Source organism: Oncorhynchus gorbuscha, linkage group LG24 (assembly GCF_021184085.1).
Source record: "Oncorhynchus gorbuscha isolate QuinsamMale2020 ecotype Even-year linkage group LG24, OgorEven_v1.0, whole genome shotgun sequence".
Taxonomy (NCBI): Eukaryota; Metazoa; Chordata; class Actinopteri; order Salmoniformes; family Salmonidae; genus Oncorhynchus; species Oncorhynchus gorbuscha.
In genome coordinates, this window is record NC_060196.1 from 12,542,491 (window position 1) to 12,563,444 (window position 20,954).

General features: G+C 43.8%; 1 protein-coding gene across 2 annotated transcripts; it reads left to right on the forward strand.

The window, feature by feature from the left end:
- Positions 1–239: 239 nt before the first annotated feature.
- On the forward strand, positions 240–20,430 carry si:dkey-28b4.8 (sarcoplasmic/endoplasmic reticulum calcium ATPase 2). 2 transcript variants are annotated; one of them, XM_046326776.1, is made up of 23 exons: positions 240–440; positions 3,844–3,963; positions 4,316–4,333; positions 4,417–4,499; positions 4,761–4,865; positions 4,970–5,108; positions 8,016–8,182; positions 8,872–9,027; positions 9,986–10,127; positions 10,565–10,731; positions 10,896–10,984; positions 11,769–11,871; positions 12,072–12,203; positions 12,322–12,447; positions 12,624–12,845; positions 13,058–13,169; positions 13,640–13,881; positions 14,112–14,332; positions 14,735–14,937; positions 15,173–15,258; positions 15,351–15,484; positions 15,924–16,041; positions 19,146–20,430. In XM_046326776.1, the coding sequence occupies exons 1-23, from the start codon at positions 362–364 to the stop codon at positions 19,428–19,430; spliced, it is 3,249 nt and encodes a 1,082-aa protein (XP_046182732.1). In that variant the 5' UTR covers positions 240–361; the 3' UTR covers positions 19,431–20,430. The 2 variants fall into 2 exon arrangements, with proteins under 2 accessions (XP_046182732.1, XP_046182733.1); XM_046326777.1 differs by lacking the exon at positions 240–440 and adding an exon at positions 2,651–3,056.
- Positions 20,431–20,954: the final 524 nt, after the last annotated feature.

A 20,954-nucleotide genomic window follows, 5' to 3' on the forward strand; every position in this document is an offset into this window, starting at 1 on the left:
ATTACGGCAGATAGCCTAGTTGGCCTAGTTAGAGCGTTGGACTAGTAACTGAAAGCTCGAATTCCCCAGCTGACAAGGTAGAAATCTGTCGTTCTGCTCCTGAACAAGGCAGTTAACCCACTCTTCCTAGGCCGTATTTGAAAATAAGAATTTGTTCTTAACTGACTTGCCTAGTTAAATAAAGGTAAAATAATTTACGAATTTCAATCTGTTTGTAGAATAGTTGTATTTGTCTTTAGAGAGGAAATGAGTGATTCAGTGATCCAACTCAACTTGTCAATCGACCACTATTAATGCCCCAGCTCTATGTGATTGGTCATGGTGGTGTCACTCTGACCCTGCTTCCGAGTCCAATCACACGATGCCCCTCACAGCCAGAGAGAAAGAGCTGCAGGAGCTGAGACAGTTTGACCAGGACTGGCGGTGTGGACCCTGCACAGGTACCCTGCAGCAACCAGTGTTAACTATCTGACAACACATTTTTAATACTGTTGTTCATAATAACAATATTCAGCAAGGTGGAGCGCCCATTTTTCATCTTTGCACTGTCCCTTTATATTGTAATGATTTACTGTTTCCTCTCCTGTTTCATATTGCTTTGTCAATTGTTTTAACCCAATCCAATTGTTTTCCTTCCTGTATATCATAGTGCTCTATGATCTACAGTAGCATTCCTAATCCCACTCTAATCACACACTCTCTCTCAGGTATCAGTCGCTTGCAGTGGTGGGAGAGAGCTGCACAGCATGGGTTAAACCCCCCTCAGGAGATCAGATATATGCTGTTTAGCGCAGACACAGACTACACACACTGGTACTATGATCAGAATAGCACAGGTTCTAGATGGCACCTTTTTTTCTAAGGGTGTACACACACCACACACACACACAGTCAAAAACACACAAACAACTCTCTCACAAACACACACACTTGATTCTGGACCATTACAAATGTATTCCAGCCATACAGTATCATATGTAATGTTGTGCATAACAGTAATGAGAAATGATACATTTGTCATATTTTGTTGTTAAAATATTGTCTTCGTACTGTTTTGCCTTTCAGTCTGTCGAGTGACTATCCATTGTGAGAAATGGAAAGAGGAGAGACAGAGAAGATAAACGTAGAATGTCCAAAGTTCAGGTGGTTTTGCTTTTGTTTAGTTCAGGTTTGACTGCTAACCATCACACTACACGTTTTTATTCAAATACCCTTTTCTACAAAAATATCAGTTTTTATTAGGTCTGACACACACACACACACACACACACACACACACACACACACACACACACACACACACACACACACACACACACACACACACACACACACACACACACACACACACACACACACACACACACACACACACACACACACACACACCACTGCCTCTTGAGAAATGTACATACATATTTGTATAGGTAACCCATTTCAAACTAATCAATTTAAATTGTATAGGTACCAGAGTGAGGAAGAGAGAGAGAGGGGGACAGTCAGATGTTGCTATTACCTGCTTATGTTGTGTCGACAGTGACACATTCTATTATGCCCATGTTAACTCCAATGCTTCCCACAGTTGTGTCAAGTTGGCTGGATGTCATTTAGGTGGTGGACCATTCTTGATACACACAGGAAACTGTTGAGCATGAAAAACCCAGCAACTCTGAATGGCACACATACACAAGCCATGTCTCGAAGCTTAAAGATCCTTCTTTAACCTGTCTCTTTCACGTCATCTACACTGACTAAGTGGATTTAACAAGTGACATCAATAAGGGATCATAGCTTTCACCTGGATTCACCTGGTCAGTCTGCCATGGAATGTGCAGGTGTTCTGTTTTGTATACTCAGTGTATATGTAGCTATGTAGCCAAGTTAAAGTTTCTCATTGTGTAGTTTTCTATTATTTATATATTTTTCTCTGCATTGTTGGGAAGGGCCCGTAAGTGTTAGTCTATAGCTGTTTACGAAGCACGTGACAAATAAAATGTGATTTGAGTAATAGCCTAGAATAAACGATTTAGGACAATGTGTTGTATCAGAAGAGCAATAGCCTACTGCTGTTAGCGTGACGTCTAACAGAGCAGATAGGTGTGTGTGTGTGTGAGAGAGAAAGAGGGATGTGGGGTGCTGGGGAACATAATGTCTGACCACATATGTACCTTAAGCACATATGCGACCAGACATGCCCCGTTAAAAACAACTGGGAACTCAAATCATGTCAGTCATCTTCAGGTCGGAATTCTAGTAAGAGTCCGATATTTCACGTCAGAAATGAGAGGTTAGACGTATTCTGGTGACAGATGGGCGTTGGGGGGGAAGCTATCCGCTTTACCTTTAAATACACGTCCCGCCTGTTTTGCTTGACGGACATTACTATTGGTCAGGGGGCAACGAGAATCGAGTGTCCTGCCGAACCCCATTGAGTTGTACAAAAGTCAATCATCTGAAAAACGACTGTCGCACAGCACGTTCATTGGTCAAGCGCTGAGCCAAGGGCAAGGTTGGGGTTCCGCCCTCCTGCAGCAAATCATCGGTAGGCGGGTTTATAGAAGTTGTTGCAATCTGATTCGCCGTACAGCCATTTCAGTCTAAATTCCAGGTCTCTAATTGGCCTAACTTCCGCTCCTACGATTTCTGCGACTGAAGCACTACTGTATAGTTCTGTGGCCTTGCATTAAATAAAGCGACGGCTATTTAGATAGCTAAGACATAGCGGGTGGATTAAAGCGCACGACATCGGTGCTGTAATCAAATATAAAAGTAGAGGAATACGCCTCCAACAAGCCTTAGTGGTACTTGAAGAAACATGACTTATTCTATGACAATGTCTTCCTTATAATTTTTCAGGACGTAACGTTAGCTAGCTAGTGATCCAGTGGGAGAGAAAAAGCCGAGCAGTTAATATAGATCGATTTCTCAAATCGTCGTTGGAATTAACGTTTTCTTTTTGTAGTTTTCTAATCCTATTCGTGTTGATATTGTGTTATTTACTTAACGTTTCTGAATTAGTTGTTAGTCAACGGAATACCGGGATATTTATTGTACTGGTAAGCCTCCCTTCATTATTAGAGCGCAAACGTCCTGTACAAACAAGATTATTAGCTAGTTACCGTTTCTGAGAATGCCATTTAGCTAGTTAGCAAATGTTAGCGTATTGAAGGCGTCGCAGCGGATCGGCCTAGAAGGGAACATTTACCTTCAATGCATATATTTAAAAGCTCGTCAACAAGACTTTATCTTTGTATATCAACAAACTTTGATTTTATTTTATTTGTAAAATGTGAGTAGTTGAGACCTGCGTTGGATGCTGCGAATATGATTATTTCAAGAACATTCTGAGATTCTGACATTGTGTCTTATTCGAACCATCGATACATTGTGCTAAATGCATTTAACGGAGGATTCCATGTTTATAGTATATTATGGGGTTGCTAAGTTTATTGCATCATGTCTTGTTGAATCCCCTAGCGAACAGGTGCTGTAAATCAAGGTAATTTACATGCAACAGGTGCAATTGCTCACCTGATTCTCTAGGCTCCTTTTGTAACGTCCCCAGGCGTTATTTCGGTCTCCGACTCAACATTATCGTATTTACAGAATCAAGTTGGTCCCCATATTGTGGGAATGTTTCATTCACTGCAGTGAGAGTATGAATAGAATGGATAGTACACTATTTTTTTCTTAATTTTATTTTCACTAGTTAAGTTTCAATGTTATGTAAGCCTACTGATGTTCATCCCCCTTCACTTTCTCTCTTTTTTCCCCCCAATATCATCCTTCCCCCCTCTTCTCCATCTTCCTGCCCCTCCCTTTCACCATCCCGCTGTCTTTCAGGGATGGACAATGCCCATACTAAGACAGTCGAGGAGGTGTTGGGGTATTTCTGTGTGAATGAGTCAACGGGCCTGAGCTGCGAACAGCTGAGGAAAAGCAAGGAGAGATGGGGCCCAAACGGTATGTCACAGTCCTAGTGCGTGACCTAAACGACACCTATGCCTATGCAGTGCACTTCTTTTGACCAGGGCCTATAGGACTCTGGTCAAAAATAGTTAACTATGTAGGGAATAGGTGCCATTTTGGATGAAAACTTAACCCGTGACCCCTATTTCACCCTTAAATTAAAAAAACGCAAGTATTCAGCAAGTATTCAATTGTTTCAATGATTACTATGAAGTAATGACACTGAAGTTAGGCCTATGTTTAGTAATGTGATGATGATATTCAGTGATGACTGATAATAGCAATGTTATTACCATGTTAATAACTCTCTCTCTCTTTCTCTCAATTTCTGAACTCCATGATGCAGAGTTACCGGCAGAAGAAGGTAAGGTGTTCATTATCTCGCCCTTTTCGCTCTCTTTTTCCCTCTCCCCTGCATTTACATTCTTTCCATATCTGTGTTTCCAGGGAAGTCGCTATGGGAACTGATCCTGGAACAGTTTGAGGATCTCTTGGTTCGGATTCTTCTGCTGGCTGCCTGCATCTCCTTCGTAAGGACACACACACACACACACACTAACACACACAGAAAGACGACCTAAACAAACACTATTGTAAATACTGTAACTTTACAATAAATGGCTAAGTCTCAGCCTACCCAATGACATTCAGACATATGTTTATAGCTATTTCTATATTTTGCTCTGAGCATTCCTATCCACTCATATCCTCACAATATTACCATCCCTGTCACATACTCTCTTGGCTCTTGAAAACAAGTTCTTCTTTAACCTGTCTCTCTTTTCTGACAGACTCTTGCCTGGTTCGAGGAAGGGGAGGGGACCATCACAGCCTTTGTTGAACCCTTCGTCATCCTCCTCATCCTCATCGCCAACGCTATCGTTGGGGTGTGGCAGGTAAGGTCACAGTGTTTTGACATGTTGCATTAGTGTGTGTGTTCATGTATAAACACATGTATTAATGTGTGCGACGATGTGTGTTCATTCACGTGTGTTTCCAGGAGCGTAATGCTGAGAATGCAATAGAGGCGCTGAAGGAGTATGAGCCTGAGATGGGGAAGGTGTACCGACAGGACAGGAAGAGTGTCCAGAGGGTCCGGGCTAAGGACCTCGTACCTGGGGACATAGTGGAGGTGGCAGGTAGGCAGAACAACTACAAATCCCAGAGTTCATCGAGGGACAACAGTGTTCTACACTGTCTGCTAACATTGTTGAGGTACTGTAGCAGGTAGGCAAGAAAATCTCACCATCCTCTAGTTTTGCCCAAGTGTTCTTCATATTAGAAGTCCTCCAATAATGGAAAGAAGAACAGCAACTCTCAAAAAACACATGTTATTGAGGTACTATAGCAGGTAGGGGAAGAAACTACTAATTCTGTAACTCCTCAAAGGTCCCTTGTGTTCTATACATACCTGGGGAGTGGAGACGCAGTGGAGGTGGCAGGCATGTAGGGGGAAACAAACTACAAATCCCATTTAGCAAATCCCATACACAAAGTGTTCTATTATTGACTGAGTTAGTTGTTTAAACTTCCAAAAATAAGATGTTTAGTTAGCCTTGGAAATATTTTAATCTGTATGGGTTTGTTTTTTTCCCCTCGCAGCATCATGGAAATCAAAGAAAGGTTTTATGGGAAATTAAGTTTTAATCAAGTTGATGCCAGTTGATGTGATATTCGAGGAGGCCTACAATACCCAATATCACTGCATCTTGCTAAGCTCTGGGAATGTCGCCAGACGGGGTCAAATATTTTCTCGAAACTATTTACACATTTCTGACTGAAAAGGCAGTTTGCGGGTCTGTTTCAAATTTCTGTGCGACTTAGCGACAACACAGCTCGAAGGGTTAAGACCGCTCCAATTGTCGAATCCTCAAGGCGATCCGTTTCTATTCTTAGAGCTTCAAAGAAGTAACAGAGGAAATGGGGGTTGAGTGTTTTTTTTATTTGTGTGTGTGTGACAGAGATTCACTGTGGCGATGTTTGGCTTAAAGAGCATGGGAACTTTGTGACACCAATCACAGTTTACACTGGGAATGTGTCCCAAATGGCACCCTATTCCATTTTATAGTGCGCTAATATTGACCAGAGTTGGGGAATAGGGTGCTGTTTGCGATTCATCCATGGAGGATTGTTAAACATTGTAACTTTTTTATATATTTTTTTATTTTTTATCTCCTCAATCATCACATCACTGCCTGTCTATCCCTTTGAGCCAATGACCTTGCAGGTTTTGAAATGTTTACCAATGAATTTGGTTGATTGACAGCTCATAAAAATAAATAAAAACTTTTGAGGAAATCTGATGATAGAACCACAAAACTAAATCCCATAGACTAAGGTATTATGGGCTGTATTTGAACAAACTTAACACAATGATCAATCTAAGTGCTAGCAGTGTCAGAAAACAAAATCTATTTTCACAACCATAGTTGTGCTGGCATGGACGCGAAAGGGCTGGGTTTTGATGAATAAATACATTTTGGGTGTGTCGAGGCTTGGCCCCTCACTGGCCAATCAGAACGTGCTCCATGGCTAAATATGTACGGTCTTTTATGTATTGCCTTGAAATCAATTCCAATGTTAGTCCGTTTATAGTTTGTTAAACAGCTTACAGAAACAAAATAACAAAATGTAGACCTGTCCTATCTTTGCTAAATACAGTATGTTAACTTGAACATGCTTGCAGTCCACATTGTTCGAAGTAATTGCATGTCTTCAATGTGAAAACATATACATAGAATACACACTGAAATAGGGGCTAGGCCTACTGTAAGTTGCATTATGGCTGAGCTTGGACATGCTAAATGTTGTCAATAAGCAAGATTACATTCATTATTGATAAGGCCTAAAAAGAGACTGAATAATTCTAAACAAAGCGAAGCCTACTTTTAAAATAAGTTGTTATGTCTGAATACAGTAGCTGGACAACAGTCCCATATAAAGGGAGAATGTCCATATGTTTAATATACATACTGGAACCATCTTACAGATTGCATTCACACTTTTCCAGAAGTTGCATTGCATGCGCGCCACAGACGTTATTACCATATAAACAGGACAGTGAATCGTTCTAATAAGTTTGCTTGTTTTTCGTTGCATTTTTATTAAAACCCGTATTTATTTTTCAATAACAAATACACGACATGACCAAAAGTATGTGTACACATGCTCGGCGAACATCTCATTCCAAAATATGCATTGATATGGAGTTGGTCCCACCCCTTTTTCTGCAATAACCGCCTCCACCCGAGTTGTTTTTTCTTTTTATAATTTTTGGGAACTTTTACCCCTTTTTCTCCGTAATTTTGTGATATCCAATTGGTAGTTAATCTTGTCCCATAGCTGCAACTCTCCTATGGACTCAGGAGAGGCGAAGGTCAAGAACCATGCGTCCTCCGAAATACGACCCTGCCAAGCTGCACTGCTTTTTGACACACTTCTCGTTTAACCTGGAAACCAGCCGCACCAATGTGTCGCACCAAAACCTCCCCTAACCCGGATGATGCTGGGCCAATTGTGCTCCGCCTCATGGCTCTCCTGATCACGGCCAGCTGTGACACAGCCTGGGGTCCGACCCGGGGCTGTAGTGACGCCTCAAGCACAGCGATGCAGTGCCTTAGACTGCTGCGCTACTCGGGAGGCTCCAGTTTGTGTGGCCTACCACATCGCGGCTGAGCCGTTTTTGCTCAAAGACGTTTCCACTTCACAATAACAGCACTTACAGTGGCCCGGGGCAGCTCTAGCAGAGCAGAAATTTGACAAACTGATTTGATGGAAAGGTGGCATCCTATGACTGTACCACTTTAAAAGTCACTCAGCGCTTCAATACGGGTCATTCCATTGCCAATGTTTGTCTATAGAGATTGCATGGCAGTGTGCTGGATTTTATACAGCTGTCAGCAATGGGTGTAACTGAAATGGCTGAATCCACTAATTTGAAGAGGTGTCCACATACTTCTGGCCATGTTGTGTTTATTCTCAGCTATGTAAGACTTGAACTTGACTTGAAAAACCGTCTCCATCACCTCCGCCCCGTTTTCCCCCAGTGGGTGATAAAGTCCCGGCAGACATCCGGCTGACCTCCATCCGCTCCACCACGCTGCGAGTGGACCAGTCTATCCTGACGGGGGAGTCTGTGTCCGTGATCAAACACACAGACCCAGTGCCTGACCCACGAGCCGTCAACCAGGACAAGAAAAACATGCTGTTTTCTGTAAGTGTGTGTGGTGGAGGAGGGCGGGTGTATTTTAGGGGGTCATTATCTGATTAGAAATAGACCAGCACATTTGTTTGTTTGAGTGTGTGTGTGGTTTATTGATCTAATGGGAGACATGGTGTGAGAGAGGAACCAAAACACACGACTGTGTGTGTGTGTGCGCACTGTGATGCTTTGATGTGAGTGTCGAAGGTGTGACTCAACCGTTTGTTGAATAAAACATCACTCGCATTGTTTGCACAGGACACACACAAACACATAATATACTGTGTGATATCTACTTAACAGTTCTAAAGAGTCAGGTAAACGAGCTAACAGCACCCCATTCCCTGTATGTATGTAATACATACATACATACATGCATACATACATACATACATACATACATACATACATACATACATACATACATACATACATACATTTATTTCCCATAATACATACATACATACATACATACATACATACATACATACATACATACATACATACATACATACATACATACATACATACATTATTTCCCCTAAATCATTTTTCGGTGTTATTGCCATGTCTTTGATCGGGAAAAGAGAGCTTGTAGCACAATGCCAATGTATGCTGCTTTACAGATCAAACTCATGTTGTAGAGTACCAACACAGGGCTTTGTCAACCAACACAGGGCTTTGTATCATTGTTCTTCTAGGGCACCAACATTGCGGCAGGCAGGGCTATAGGTGTGGTGGTAGCTACTGGGGTGCAGACTGAGATCGGGAAGATTCGTGATGAGATGGCTGCTACAGACCCAGAGAGAACACCGCTGCAGCAGAAACTGGACCAGTTTGGGGAACAGCTGTCCAAGGTACAAGGACTTTCCTTATTTTCCCTTTTCTCGTCTCTTGCTCTTTCTTTCCCTCATTCTTTTTATTTCATCTGTCAGCTGTATTGTGAGTTGCAGTGTTGTGATAACAGGCTCCCTCTCTCCCTCTAGGTGATCACAGTGATCTGCGTGGCAGTGTTGTGATAACAGGCTCCCTCTCTCCCTCTAGGTGATCACAGTGATCTGCGTGGCAGTGTTGTGATAACAGGCTCCCTCTCTCCCTCTAGGTGATCACAGTGATCTGTGTGGCAGTGTTGTGATAACAGGCTAGGTGATCACAGTGATCCCTGTTCTCCCTCTAGGTGATCACAGTGATCTGTGTGGCAGTGTTGTGATGACAGGCTCCCTCTCTCCCTCTAGGTGATCTGTGTGGCAGTGTTGTGATAACAGGCTCCCTCTCTCCCTCTAGGTGATCACAGTGATCTGTGTGGCAGTGTTGTGATGACAGGCTCCCTCTCTCCCTCTAGGTGATCTGTGTGGCAGTGTTGTGATAACAGGCTCCCTCTCTCCCTCTAGGTGATCACAGTGATCTGTGTGGCAGTGTTGTGATAACAGGCTCCCTCTAGGTGATCACAGTGATCTGTGTGGCAGTGTTGTGATAACAGGCTCTCTCTAGGTGATCACAGTGATCTGCGTGGCAGTGTTGTGATAACAGGCTCACTCTAGGTGATCACAGTGATCTGTGTGGCAGTGTTGTGATAACAGGCTCCCTCTAGGTGATCACAGTGATCTGTGTGGCAGTGTTGTGATAACAGGCTCCCTCTAGGTGATCACAGTGATCTGTGTGGCAGTGTTGTGATGACAGGCTCCCTCTCTCCCTCTAGGTGATCACAGTGATCTGTGTGGCAGTGTTGTGATGACAGGCTTCCTCTCTCCCTCTAGGTGATCACAGTGATCTGTGTGGCAGTGTTGTGATGACAGGCTCCCTCTCTCCCTCTAGGTGATCACAGTGATCTGCGTGGCAGTGTGGGGTATCAACGTAGGCCATTTCAATGACCCGGTCCACGGTGGCAGCTGGCTTAGAGGGGCTGTCTACTACTTCAAGATCGCTGTGGCACTGGCTGTAGCTGCCATCCCTGAGGGTATGTGGTGGGACCAACCACTGTGTCTGTCTGTAACACACAAAGTAGAGCATGATTCGATTCCATTCTATTTTGAGCAATCTAAATTCCATATAAAACCAAAATGAGTTCTCTTTTGGGGCGGCAGGTAGCCTAGTGGTTAAGAGAGTTGGGCCAGTAACCGAAAGGTTGCTGGATGAAATCCCTGAGCTGACAAGTTAACCTGCCGTTCTGCCCCATGAACAAGGCAGTTAACCCACTGTTCCCCGGTAGGCCGTCATTGTAAATAAGAATTAGTTCTTAACTGACTTGCCTAGTTAAATAAAAATAAGCTCCTCTCTGTGTCCATGTAGACTGTAACTTGATAAACACAGTAGATTGATCAGCCAGTGTACTTTTGTTACATGACTCGGAAGAACCGTTCCTTCACCCTATTCAATCTTGGTCCCCCCCTGCAGGCCTACCCGCTGTGATCACCACCTGCCTAGCTCTGGGGACCAGACGCATGGCCCGGAAGAATGCCATTGTCCGCAGTCTGCCTTCTGTGGAGACCTTGGGCTGCACCTCTGTCATCTGCTCTGATAAGACTGGCACCCTCACCACCAACCAGATGTCTGTCCACCGGGTGAGAGAGAGAGGGAAGGAGGGAGAGGAAAAATTGAGATAGGAGCTGACCTGAAAGTGGAATGGTTTGGCATGTTGATTGACACTCAGCCTGATGCTGACCTAACCTTACTGTTTGTGACATTGAGTGTATTTTCTAACCGTGTGGGGTGTGTGTGTGTGTAGATATTTGTTGTGGACAGTGTGTCAGGGGAGCGATGCGCCCTGAGTGAGTTTTCGGTGACCGGATCTACTTACGCCCCGGAAGGGGAAGTGTGAGTGCCTTTAACCTTTAACCCTTAACTGATGATTGCCACGTTTCAATCATCAGTAACTTGGAAATATCTGACTTCAGTCCTTTCAAGACAACTGGGAACTCAGGAACAAAACAAGCTCCAACTGGGAAAAATAGCTTTGAATGGTCACCTGAAATGAAATGACATGTCAGAAACTCTGGCATTTTTCTAGAGCTCCAACATTCTGACCTGAAGATCAGGGACATTGTGATTTGACCTCGTTTTTTGGGCAGTTCCCAGTTGTCTTGAAAGCACTAGATGTCATGATGAATCACTCGTCCCCAATTTTGCTGTGACTGTCTGAGTGGGGAGAGGAAAAATGAAAACTAGCTGTTATTGGCAGAGGGGTTTGGAACTCTTTCTTATTGGTGTATTAACTAATTTTACCGCCTGGTGACGTCACCAGGCAGGCCAAAACTCCATCCCACCAAAACAGGCAGAAATTTCAAGGCAGTCTTGTCAAACGGACATGATGATCTTTCATAAATTCAGTTTGTTTTTATTCTGACCTCAGTGTGGATATATATATATATATATATATATAAACACAGACAAATCACATTTCTGACTGCACTGGACCTTTAAGATGCTGAGAAATGTTATCAGTTTAATATTTGGTTCCCTTCCTCCGCTACTTTCTCTGGTCTCGTTCTCCCTCATTTCCCTTTCTCTCTTACCCTATCATTTTCCATATCCACCCTTCTGTCTCTTCCCTAATTTTCCCCCTCTGTGTATTTCCCCTGTCCTTCTCTCTCTCCAACAGGTATAAGGATGAGACGGTGGTGAAGTGTAGTCAGTATGAGGGCCTGGTGGAGATGGCCTCTATCTGTGCTCTGTGTAACGACTCCTCTCTGGACTACAACGAGGTGAGAACAGCACAACGCTCTAACCACTAGGCTACCTGCTGCCCCAACCATAATCACTGCACAACACAACTCCATGGACAGACACTTCTTAATTCTGGTCCTGGAGAGCTACTTTGTTCCAGTCCAGTAGCATCTGTTTGAAATAGTACATTCAAATAATGTCGTTGTTGACCCTTAACCTGTGGGGGTGTGTGTCCCAGTCTAAGGGTGTGTATGAGAAGGTAGGCGAGGCCACGGAGACGGCCCTGTGCTGTCTGGTGGAGAAGATGAACGTGTTCGACACAGACCTCAGAGGACTGTCCGCCGTCGAGAGAGCTACTGCCTGCTGCTCGGTGTGTGTGTCTGTAATATAAAAAGAACCTGTGTGTGTACCATTGAGACGTGCTGACCTAATTTACTTCCTGGCAGAGTGATTGAATGATACATCTCCTCTATCCTTCTCTCCATCAGGTGATTAAACAGTTGATGAGGAAGGAGTTGACATTGGAGTTCTCCCGTGACAGGAAGTCCATGTCAGTGTTCTGTTCTCCCAACAAACTCAGCCGCTCTGCCTCCGGGGCCAAGATGTTTGTCAAGGTCAGCTGTGTGTCTCTGTGTCTCACTCCTACTTATCCACTTCTCTACCCCCCCCCTTTCTCTCTCTGCTCTTTCTTGTCGTTTCTATTCCTTACGTGCTTCTTTCTGCTGAGTTCTTTCTCTTACTCTCTGTCCACCATCTCCTCACTTTGTATGTCTTGTCGTCTCTCTCCCAGGGAGCTCCGGAGAGCGTGCTGGAGCGCTGCCGTTGGATTCGGGTGAACGGGGGCGCGCGGGTGCCCATGACGCCGGCGGGGCGGGAGCAGCTCCAGGGGACCGTCAGGGAGTGGGCCACGGGGCGGGACACCCTCCGATGCCTCGCCATGGCGACCCGGGACTCTCCTCCCGAGATACGCTCTCTCAACCTGGAGAACTCGGCCACCTTCGCTGATTACGAGGTGGGTGATTTTAAATGATATATTCTTTTAGGATTTTTAACTCATTTTATGTATCCTTTGTGTAATTATGCACTTTTATTAATCTCTTGCATTTGCTTTTTGGTTGCCTATTTTATAACTTTTTGACTGTAAAGTGTTGCGTTTTGTAAAGGAACTTCAAATATAGTTTTATTTGATTAGTGTTAAATAAACAACAATCCCCCCCCCCCCAGTCGGACCTGACCTTCGTGGGCTGTGTGGGGATGCTAGACCCCCCCAGGAAGGAAGTGCTTGGTGCGGTCCGTATGTGTCGGCAGGCTGGCATCCGCGTCATCATGATCACAGGTAAGACACGCCTTGCCCTCACTCCCTCTGTTTGTTGTGTTGTGATACATGCTCATTGGATGGGGAGACCCAAGATGCATTATCCAAGGGGATTCAATAAAGTCAACTGAACAGAATTTCTAGACTCACACTCATCTACCTTAAAAAATGTAAAATTATATTATAATGTGAAAGACTGGGACGATATATCAGTATTGCATTTTTTTTTTCAATGGCAAAAATGAAAACACGATGCAGACCAAACTCTTTTGTCCTTTAAAAAGCTGCTGTATTTCAAATATCGTGTGCTTTAGCTTGGAAAATTTAAATAAATGTGACATTAGAGCTTTTTTCCTCAAAGTTAAATCCACTTAGTGTTTTGTTTACTTGCCAAGATACTAACGATCCCGGCCCTAATAATAATGCGATTTCAAACCATTTTGCCTGCTGGGTGTCATCTCTCCGTCTAACCTCTTACCCCACCCCCCCAGGTGACAACAAGGGCACGGCCATGTCCATCTGTCGTCGCGTGGGCATCATCACGGAGGAGGAGGAGGAGGCGGGCAGGGACAACCCGTTCTCAGGGGGCCTGACGGGGAGGGAGTTTGACGAGCTGCCCCCCCACCTCCAGAGACAGGCCTGTCGTACCGGACGCTGCTTCGCCCGTGTGGAACCCACACACAAGAGCCGCATCGTGGAGTACCTACAGAGCCTCGATGACATCACAGCCATGGTGAGGTGGTGTGAGTGTGTGTATCTCTCTGTTGGCAGCAGTGTTCTTGTCTAGAGCTCTACTCTGACACTTAAAAATAAAAAGTACTGTTCAATTGAGTGACGGACCTGTTGTCATCGGTATTGAGAAGGCATGTTTGCATTGTGTGGGGCCTTTCATGCGTTTCTTCCCTGTTTTGACTCACTGCGTGTTCTTGCTCGATCCCATCCCTTCATCCCTCTCTCCCCCAGACTGGTGATGGAGTGAATGATGCGCCAGCCCTGAAGAAGGCAGAGATCGGGATCGCCATGGGTTCAGGCACGGCTGTTGCCAAGTCCGCCTCAGAGATGATCTTAGCTGATGATAACTTCTCTACCATCGTAGCGGCTGTAGAAGAGGGCAGAGCCATCTACAACAACATGAAGCAGTTCATACGATACCTCATCTCTTCCAACATAGGAGAGGTTGTCTGGTGAGGATAGGGGGACGAGAGGGATTGGAAGAGAGGAAGGGGAGAGCAATCTATAACTAAATGAAACAGTTTAAAGGATACTTCTCAGGAGAGGGGGAGGGAGGGTGAGGAGAGGGGGATGGAGTGGTACTGGAGGGATGGGTTAGAGGATGCTAACGAGGGAGGAAGAGAGCGTGGTGGATTACTGTTTTAAATAAAGGGGAAGGATAACAGAACAGAGGTGCACATTTAGGAGAGGAGTATGCTTTAGGTCAGGTGAAAATAGAGAAGGACAATTTAAAAAAGAGATGGCTGAAGGGATTAACTTGAGGGATAATAGTCTGGGACAGTGAGAGGATTTCTGAATTATTTTGTTGTATACCTCCCTCTCTCTCACCATCCCAACCATTTTCTCCCCTCCAGTATTTTCATGACTGCTGCTCTGGGCATGCCCGAGGCCCTGATCCCGGTCCAGTTGCTGTGGGTCAACCTGGTGACAGACGGCTTCCCGGCCACCGCTCTGGGCTTCAACCCCCCCGACCTGGACATCATGTCCCGCCCCCCACGCTCCCCCAAGGAGCCTCTCATCTCCAGATGGCTCTTCTGCAGATACCTCATCGTCGGATGTGAGTATATCTGTTTCTATATCTGTGGCAGATACCACATCGTGAGGTTAGACAGGCAGACAGGGTTTTGTATTTTGAAATTGTATACTTTGCAGATGTAGCCTCATAAGCACTTTGTGACCAATGTATTTGTAAAAGGCATTATACAAATAACCTTTTGTGGACGATTGATTTACATCACAATATCAGCTGGGATTCGAGAATATACACATCTAACCTTTGACCTTTCTCTCAGGCTATGTCGGAGCAGCTACAGTAGGAGCTGCTGCCTGGTGGTTCATGGCAGCACACGATGGACCCAAACTCTCCTTCTACCAACTGGTAAGAACACATCCCTCTTCTCTCACTTCTCTTACTTTACTGTGTCTAACCTCTCACTCCCTCCCCATCTCGCTCTTTCTCTCTCCTCTCAGTCTCACTATCTCCAGTGCGGTGAAGGCCACGGGGAGTTTGCGGGGGTTCAGTGCTCTGTGTTCGAGTCGCCCTACCCCATGACCATGGCCCTGTCTGTGCTCGTTACCATAGAGATGTGCAACGCCCTCAACAGGTACGCTACTAGAACTACAACTCCCATAATCCCGTGCGGTACTTGTCATCAGTCAGAGATCACTATCTATGAGGCGTCACAGAACGGGTTTAGTTCTCGTACGAAACGTTTCAATTTGTTAGTCACAGTACATTCTACATATGAATATCGACTGTACATTTTGTTCAGTTCTATGGCATGTGTTGCCCACCTGTTGCTCTTTTCAATCATCAGACATGGAGGTTTACAAGTAAAATTAAACACTTTCTTTATGATCATGATATGCATGATTATTCAGTAGAGTACAGATTTACATTAGAGATGATTTAATAGAAGTATGGATATTTTACTGACTTTGTATTCTTATTCCAGAGTTCTGTTGCGTTTAGTATCAATTTTTTATTGTCATCTCTTGAGCTTGTTCTGGTCCATTTCTGAGCTCCGCTGTGTGTGTCCTCAGTCTGTCAGAAAACCAGTCCCTGCTGAAGATGCCTCCTTGGTCCAACCCCTGGCTGGTGGGAGCTATCTGTCTCTCCATGGCGCTCCACTTCCTCATCCTCTACGTTGACCCCCTGCCTGTAAGTATGTGTGTGAGTGCATCTGGCATAATTTTGTCAACAACAATAAAATATTAGTCAAACACCTATTTTTCAGTGGCAATTGACGAGACTATAACTGCCTAAATAGACTCAGGAAAAAAACTAAATAATTTTCATTTCAGTTGACTAAAGCGCAAGAAACTATCGCAGTAACTCAAATCTGACCACTAAATGGACTGGACAATAATTTTGGGAGAGATTGAGAGCCTTTCATTGATGTGCACAATTCAATATTAGCAGCACAGATTAGACGTCTTATTTTAACTTAATATAATACATCAATATAATCCATTTAGCCTCAAGTAAATAATGAAACATGTTCAGTTTGGTTTAAATAATGCAAAAACAAAGTGTTGGAGAAGAACGTAAAAGTGCAATATGTGCTATGTAAGAAAGCTAACGTTTCAGTTCCTTGCTCAACATGAGAACATATGAAAGTTGGTGGTTCCTTTTAACATGAGTCGTCAATATTCCAAGGTAGGTTGTAGTTATTGACTATTAGATGTTCTTATAGGCACTTTAGTATCGCCAGTGTAACAGTATAGCTTCCATCCCTCTCCTCGACCCTCCCTGGGCTCGAACCAGCAACACAGCAACCAGCAACACAACTACTAGAAGGCTCAGAGCGAGTGATGTTTGATACGCTATTAGCGTGCGCTAACTAGCTAGCCATTTCACTTCAGTTACACCAGCCTCATCTCGGGAGTTGATAGGCTTGAAGTCATAAACTTCGCAATGCTGCTGGCAAAACGCATGAAAGTGCTGTTTGAATGAATGTTTACACGGCTGCTTCTGCCTACCACCGCTCAGATACTTAGATACTTGTATGCTCAGTCAGATTATATGCAATGCAGGACACGCTAGATAATATCTAGTAATATCATCAACCATGTGTAGTTAACTAGTGATTTAATCGGTCGACCTCTAGCACAGATGCACAGCGGAGTTCTGTTCAGTAGTGGGAAGGATGCCCCACAGCCTATATCAGCTGGTGAGCTGCGGGGCAGCAAGCGATGAGTGTGGGCAGACGGGCTCTGCTCCCCCTCCGATTATACACATCGCGCTGACGACTCTTGCTTCCTCGTAGCTAACCTTCTAGTTAGTTACCCTTTGCCTGGTTAAGAAATACAAGCTCATTTTATGAAATTAAAAACAATAACAGCTTTGACTTTAATAGTAAAACAACAGCCGAGCTATGTTTTTCTCTCCCTTGAGTAGTTTATAGAAAAGTATCATTTTTGTTTGTAGTCTCGCTCGAATCCTCCCACTTTTCCCACTGAATTTCATATACAGGTTCTGCAACCAACGTAGCCACGCCTCCCTCTTTTCCACAGAGAATGGCTTGATTTTCTATCCCTTAGGGTACCGTTCAAAAGACATGACCCATAATATCTATTTTTCTTTCCGTCATGCATAGGCAGGCCGCGTTTTACATTCATAAAGCATATCGTGGGCCGTTCTAAAACTAGTTGACTATTTTCCGTCACATCCAACTCACTACGTGCTACCCAGTCAGATATAGCGGACTCTGCCTTCAGCCATAGAGACTCGTGAATCGGACACGAGCACAAGGGACTTGGGAATCTATTTGTATTTTTGCTTTTTGGAAGAATAGGATCTCATGCAGAAGAATATGTTGGTAGGAGAAGGCTATGTATGTTTGTGCACGTGGAAGTAAGTAATGTATGTTTACTATAATATAATAATAATAATATATGCCATTTAGCAGACGCTTTTATCCAAAGCGACTTACAGTCATGTGTGCATACGTTCTACGTATGGGTGGTCCCGGGGATCGAACCCACTATATAGGCATAGGCGGAAATCCCAGGGAGGTCGGGCGGGAGACGAACCCCCTCCCATCCTGGGAAAAATATGATTTGTCCCCCCCCCAATATATCACTGTAAACATAACTATGTAATTTCAATCATATTAATAATACGCAATGAAAGCACTTGTGCTGATTAGACACTTAATTGTGCGTTTTTAAGTTTCAAAAGATTGCGACCCCCGCCCTTTGCCTCACAATGGTTTGATCCACTGCCAGTTTTTTAGCTGGCAAGGTAATAGAGGGTTCGTATCTACTGTCTGAAAGGCACTCAATGCACGTAACTGACGTGAGGTTAATCCAGTCAATCGCGCCATATCAATGTTTATTTTGATTTTTAATGTTGGCAGGGTTCACACACAGTGGAATTTGCAGAGCTAGCGTGCAAACATTGACTATCAACTATAATATAATCGGGCGGGAGACGAAATCCTGGGAAAAAATATGATTTGTATATATCACTGTAAACATAACTATGCTAGCTAGTACCTATTCCATTTATGCTAGTACCTATTCCATTTATGTGGCGTCGTCAAAGATGGAATCTTTGCTATCGTCAATTTATTCCAAGATCAGCATGCAGCTGTAGTGCTTCATAGTCCCTGTGATAAGGTTAGCAATAAACTGAACAGAACTACACCCTCTTCTACCATTGTCGAAAATATATTTAATGGTCTCGTTGCAAAAGCTAAATTGTCGCCAGGGAACTTTATTTTATTTCACCTTTATTTAACCAGGTACACACTGGACTGATAAGGAACACTGCTATAACTATTATTAGTTTTTAATGATTTTAAACATTTTAACAAGTTGGGACAACCCTTCAGTTAACTACTGTACCTATCAATTATCCGGTAGTAGTGATTATGGTTCTTCAATATACATTTAACATATTACAACGTAGGCTGTGTTACAGCACTACTTTTGGTGTCCCTCAGGAATTGCTCTTGAGAAAATTGAATGTAATTGTCTCCAAGTTGATATCAGATTTTTGCGCCCGACTATAGGTTAATGAGGCGATACAAATGTGATGTGACTAAAATGAAAGGGCATTTAGTTGACAAATTGTTTTCATTATTTTGACAAACTAAATCATTATTCAAATGTAAAAAAAAATGGGACCAAGACTGATATTTTAGGCAAAATGACTAAAACTAGACAAAATCTAAAACATTACCACTGCGTGTGTTACATTATATTGTGCTCTCTCTCATTGTCTAACCACCCCCCTCCCCCCCTCTCTCTCCCATTCAGGTGGTGTTCCAGATCCGCCCCCTGTCGTGGCCACAGTGGGTTGTGGTCCTCAAGATGTCGCTTCCAGTCATCTTCATGGACGAGGCCCTCAAGTTCCTGGCCCGGAACTGGATCGAGCCGGGTACAGACGTGGAGCGCCAGGAGGAGGAGCGGGAGCGCCGGCGGAGGGGTCAAGGGTCAGGGGGGCATGACTGCCACTGTGAGCAGGGTGTTCAAGGGCTTGTCCTGGTCATTCGTTTTAATGTCGTTCCCCCTATTGGTCTGGATCTACAGCCTGGACTCTGATATTACTAACATGTTCTATGAGTGAAGGGAAGGGTGGGTGGGGGGGTTGGGTTATGAATGAAAGCGAAGGAACTATAACATAAATAGGGGAGCAAGTTGAGGAGAAATGGAGGTGAAGATAATTATTATTTGTTTTTTTTGTGGGATAAAGCCAGGGATGGAGGGATGAAAGGTGAACAATCTGAGACTGTGAGAAAGAGAGGGATAGTGAAGAGGAGAGCACTGATACATCCTAGCTCAGCACTCTTGACTTTTTGAATATGGGCCCTGACCGTAAGTGAGGGATTTTCCAAAACTCAAGGTCCTATTCAATCAAGCCTGGTTTAGCAAGTTACCTGAATAAGTCTTGACAGTACCACTCCTCTTGTGCAGAAAGAATGCACGTTTAGGTTCACATAGCCCCTTGACAACACAATTTTTTACAAAAAGAGACAAACCAGAAAGAAACGCAACTTTGTAGTTGATTCAAACAAGCTTTCTGGCTGCTCAGAATGAGTTTTTTTTTTTGAAAGGGAAAGTACTGTCTATAGATGATTTATAACAGAGTACTTTATACATTTCATTCCAATTTCTCTACCTGTAAGGTGACAGGTGGGAAAGTGAGGGAGAAAGAAGCTTCTTCAGTCCAGTCTAGGGAATGGAGGGATGACTGGATGAAGAGGGAGAAAGGCAGAGAAAGAATTTTCTAGCATCAGTCAGACTGGCCACACTGACACTCCAGCCATCTTCAGAAATCAATCAATTAATATTTGATTTAATTTAATGTAATCAAACTGTCTAGGGAAGAGTACTGCAGAAGACTTCTTTAATGTGTATTTCTTAGGATTATGCGCTGGCAGAGCTGAATTTTGAAAAATAAGTTAAAGAATTTACGTTTGTTTTCACTGCGTTATTCATATTTATTAATACATCACGACACTGAATTATGTATTTTCTTTCTGTTGGATGTTGTCTCCATGTATGGTTCTGATAAAGGTTGGCTACTCTTTATGACATCATACCCTTTGTCTCCTTGTCATCATGCATGTTTGAGATTGACTACTGGTGCATTGCAGTTGGACTGTTCAGAATCACTGATCTCCAAATCACCTGGTTTTCTAAATAACTACTCATTATGTGATCAAGATTAGCGATTATGCGCTGTGCCTTGCTCAAACTCATCCTCCTCCAACACGCTGACTGTTGATCTAAACTAAAACTGTCCAGGGTAGGTGCAGGCTTGTCATCTTTTTGCGTGACCAGTTTCATTCTGATGTCCTACACATGATTTCAGTTTGGACTTGCATCCTTAAAGTTACGACGTCACAATCCTCACGTAGGCCTAGAAGCAGTAGACTTGTCTCCCTCTGTGTAATCGTGATGACTCATTGTTGTCAGGCTGAGGAATTGTATCATATTTTAGCTAGGCTACTCTACCGTTTTACTAGTTGGCAGTGTGTTTTGATAGTCTAACAGCCACTGTGACATCACACCATGAACTAAAGGTACAAAGTTGTGTAGTCTGCTCATGTGGACACCCAATAC

Coding starts and splice junctions, on each gene's coding strand:
- si:dkey-28b4.8 (XM_046326776.1), top strand. CDS start 362: ATGCCCCTCACAGCCAGAGAGAAAGAGCTGCAGGAGCTGAGACAGTTT. Junction 13,882..14,111: donor TCGATGACATCACAGCCATG/GTGAGGTGGTGT, acceptor TCTCTCCCCCAG/ACTGGTGATGGAGTGAATGA. Junction 14,938..15,172: donor CAGATACCTCATCGTCGGAT/GTGAGTATATCT, acceptor CCTTTCTCTCAG/GCTATGTCGGAGCAGCTACA.